Here is a 3,967-nt window from a genome sequence, read left to right as displayed (position 1 = left end):
TACACCATATGAAGGTCCATCTCCATTCCTCAATATAACAAGGTCATGGTCATGGTAGAGTTGGCTTCGGGTGTATTGTCCTCTTCTATTTTTGATTCATATTTTAACAACTTCCATTCCCGAGCTCCATGTAACTTCTAACCATTCTTTTAAAAATGTATTCCCACCACAGATGGAAGCTATGCCCAAAATGCGTCGGATGCGGAAGATGATGCACAATGTTCCCCAGGTGTGAATTCCACGTCTCGAGGTACACATGCATCCAGCTCCAAGAAATCTTCAAGCCGTGACGCAGGTAAGAGTTCATTGTCATATTATGGACATGTGAAGTCTTTTAGGATAACATCTGAAATCTCACATCATTGTGACCTTTTTTTTTTATTTTCAGAGAGTGGAAAATCTTATATTGAGAAAAAACCCAAGCCGAGAAATCGCTTGGGTGAGCGTCCTTTCTCATGTTCCGAGTGTGGGAAATGCTTCATTCACAAGGGAGATCTTTATAGACATCAGCGAATTCACACGGGGGAGCGTCCCTTTTCATGTTCCCAGTGCGAGAAAACTTTCACTGAGCGCAGCGGACTTATCATACACCAGAGAAGTCACACTGGTGAGCGTCCGTTTCCGTGTTTACAGTGTGGGAAATGTTTCACTCAAAAATCACATCTTCGAACCCACCAAAGAGTTCACACAGGGGAGCGTCCTTTTTCCTGCTCGGACTGCGGGAAATGTTTTAGTGGCAAAGAAAAGCTTTTAAATCATCAGAGAAGTCACACGGGTGAGCACCCTTTTAAATGTTCAGAGTGCGGGAAAGCGTTCACAATGAAAGGAAGCCTTCTTAGACACCAGAGAAAGCATAGCGGCGAGAATCTTTTTTCATGTACAGAGTGCGGGAAAAAGTTTACTGAGAAGACCGCACTTATTATACACCAGAGAATTCACACAGGCGATTATCCTTACGCATGCCCAGTGTGCGGGAAACGGTTTAATAAGAAAGTATACCTTCGTACACATGAGAGAAGCCACACGGGTGAGCGTCCTTATTCATGTTCAGAGTGCGGAAAAGGTTTCACTCAAAAAGGAAACCTTGTCAACCACCAAAGAATCCACACAGGAGAACGCCCTTTTTCGTGTAAAGAGTGCGGGAAGGCTTTCATATTTAAAAGACACCTTCTGTTGCACCAGATAACTCACACTGGTAAACATCCTTTTTCCTGCAAAGAGTGTGGGAAAAGCTTTACAGAAAAAGGAAAACTTCTTATACACCAAAGAATGCACACAGGCGAACGTCCTTATTCTTGTCCAGATTGTGGGAAAGGTTTCACCCAGAAAACAGTCCTTAATACACATCAGAGAATTCACACTCGCGAGCATCCTTATTCATGTTCAAAGTGCGGGAAATGTTTTACACAAAAAGGAAATCTAAGTAGACATCTGAGAACACACACCAGTTGATGCTGCTGACTCATGTACGAGGGCTGATTTTTTTCCCCCAGTCCATAGAAAAACTGTATGACAAAAATGAGTATTTGATGGGGTAGATTCCCGCAAAAGTGACATCCAATAGCCCTCTCCAGAAGGATGGAGGACTGCTCTCTTTCGCATTCTGCATGGAATACAATACATTAAAAAGATGTAGTGGGAGCCCCTTGTAATGTCCATGGCAGGGGTGCAATCCCAGGGACTGAACAGCCAGGATGTGAAGATATAAGGTGATTCAACTCTCTGGCATCTTCCAAACGCTTTAGATCACGTTTGGATGGACTGACCATAGGACATAGCAAATTTTGGACTTGGAGATGCCTCCTAATGTTCATAACAGGTGTTTAGGCCTAGAACCTGAAGCCCAGAGATCTCACCATATTCAAGATCTAAGAAATTATAGCTCCATCAGTACCAACCAAACCACATTTTTGGATGGACTGGCCTTCTGACGTGTTCATTTGTGACCTTAAGAATGTGGAAACTTCTTGTAATGACCAAGGTCGGTGTGAAGACCTCAAGGTCAGCCATCGAGCCACCTTCGAGAGATAAGAAACCGATAGGTAGTTTAACTCTCCAGCATCTACCAATCACTGAATATCATGTTTGGAGGGACTGACAATCGGAGGTTGAAAATTTTGGCCTTGGAGATGCCTTGTAATGTCCATGACAGGTGTGTAGACCTAGGACCTGAAGCCAGGAGACCTCACCATCTTGATAGAAGACATTTTTAGTTGCCTCAGTACCTATCAAACACCAAAACAATTACTTTTGGATGGACTGGTCTTCTGACATCTTAAATTTTGAACTTAGAATTTGGAAACGTCACGTATGTGTGAAGGTCCGAGACCTCAAGGCCTGACATCTCACCACCTTTTGAGATATTGGACATTGTTAGGTAGTTTAAACTCTCCAGCATCTAACAGTCAAGGTATCAGAAATTATTAGTTGCGTCAGTACCCATCAAAGACCAAAACATGACTTTTGGATGGACTGGCCACCTGACATTGTAAATTTTGAACTTAAGCTTCTCGTAATGACTAAGATAGGTTTGAAAACTCGGGATCTCCAGCCCTGAGATCTCATCATCTTCAAGATGGAAGAAGTTCATAGATGGCTTAACAATTCAGCATCTCAACACTGAAAATCATTTTTGGATGGACTGACCTTCAAACTTCAAAAAGTTTGAACTTCAGAATGTGGAAATGCTTTGCAATGGCCAAGGTAGGTGTGAAGACCCAGGACCTCAAGGCCAGACACCTCACCACCTTTGAGATACCTGTATAAGAAATGAGGTCGTTTAACTCTCTATCGATTTTGGGTGGACTGACCTAACGATGGAAACTTTTTTGGCTTTTTTCTTGAATCTCTGTTTCTGCAGACGATGACACTCGTATTTTGAGACGTTAGAATGTCTACTCCTACGTGAATGGACCCTTTCTCTCGTGATGCAGTGGGCAGTCTTACCGTAGTGTTTTGTTTCCAGCCGTCTTGGCAAACCTCATCTAACGCATGAGGGACAAGTTGATGTTCCCTACGATTTCTGATTAAATGTTTTTCACAGTTCTAAGGAGTACAGGATGTGCCAACGTTATTCTTGTTCATTACTGTGAAATGTTTCTGTGTTTAGCCTTCCGGAATGTTCACCTTCAGCACCCAATCCAAATTTTCTTTACCAATTTTTTTTCTGGTTTGGTTGCTGCTCGTCGATGTTCTGCTTTACTTGCCATTGATCCAATGGATATTTTTTTAAGATCTATTTTGCATAACTTGATTTTTACTTTTCAATATACAATGTTTGATTTAGATTTAGGCTTATTGAGTGATCATTAGTTCTTGTTTTCTAAGTAAACGTAAAAAAAGCTCTAAAATTGACAAAATTCGGGTCTTGAGTCCTTTATTTTTTTATGTCACAAGTCACTATATTTCTTAGATGATTGGTGATGGGAATTCATAGATCATAGAGATTCATCCATTGGTGATGGGAATGAGCTCGGTTCATAGAGAGTCATCCATTGGTGATGGGAATGAGCTTGGTTCATAGAGAGTCATCCATTGGTGATGGGAATGAGCTCAGTTCATAGAGAGTCCTCCATTGGTGATGGGAATGAGCTCGGCTCATAGAGGGTCATCCGTTGGTGATGGGAATGAGCTCAGTTCATAGAGAGACCTCCATTGGTGATGGGAATGAGCTCGGGTCATAGAGGGTCATCCGTTGGTGATGGGAATGAGCTCAGTTCATAGAGAGACCTCCATTGGTGATGGGAATGAGCTCGGGTCATAGAGTCATCCATTGGTGATGGGAATGAGCTCGGTTCATAGAGAGTCCTCCATTGGTGATGGGAATGAGCTCAGTTCATAGAGAGTCATCCATTGGTGATAGGAATGAGCTCGGCTCATAGAGAGTCATCCATTGGTGATGGGAATGAGCTCGGTTCATAGAGAGTCCTCCATTGGTGATGGGAATGAGCTCAGTTCATAGAGAGTC

The 3,967-nt window shown here is 42.6% G+C and overlaps 1 protein-coding gene across 2 annotated transcripts in view; it reads left to right on the top strand.

Annotated features, from left to right (window-relative positions):
• The first annotated feature begins 792 nt into the window (after positions 1-792).
• The window catches only part of LOC108803809 (zinc finger protein 84-like), a 12,801-nt gene continuing 9,626 nt past the window's right edge, over positions 793-3,967 (top strand). Inside the window, exon 1 of one of the 2 annotated variants that reach the window (XM_018575610.1) lies at positions 793-1,339. In XM_018575610.1, the coding sequence (XP_018431112.1) occupies positions 820-1,339 (520 nt within the window). In that variant the 5' untranslated portion in view covers positions 793-819. Of the gene's footprint in view, positions 1,430-3,967 lie in introns of both variants that reach the window. The other variant, XM_018575609.1, reaches the window with a different exon arrangement.

The sequence above is a fragment of the Nanorana parkeri genome, unplaced genomic scaffold, assembly GCF_000935625.1.
Source record: "Nanorana parkeri isolate BGI_ZX_2015 unplaced genomic scaffold, ASM93562v1 scaffold4256, whole genome shotgun sequence".
Classification (NCBI taxonomy): domain Eukaryota; kingdom Metazoa; phylum Chordata; class Amphibia; order Anura; family Dicroglossidae; genus Nanorana; species Nanorana parkeri.
This window is presented reverse-complemented; position numbering and strand designations above follow the sequence as displayed.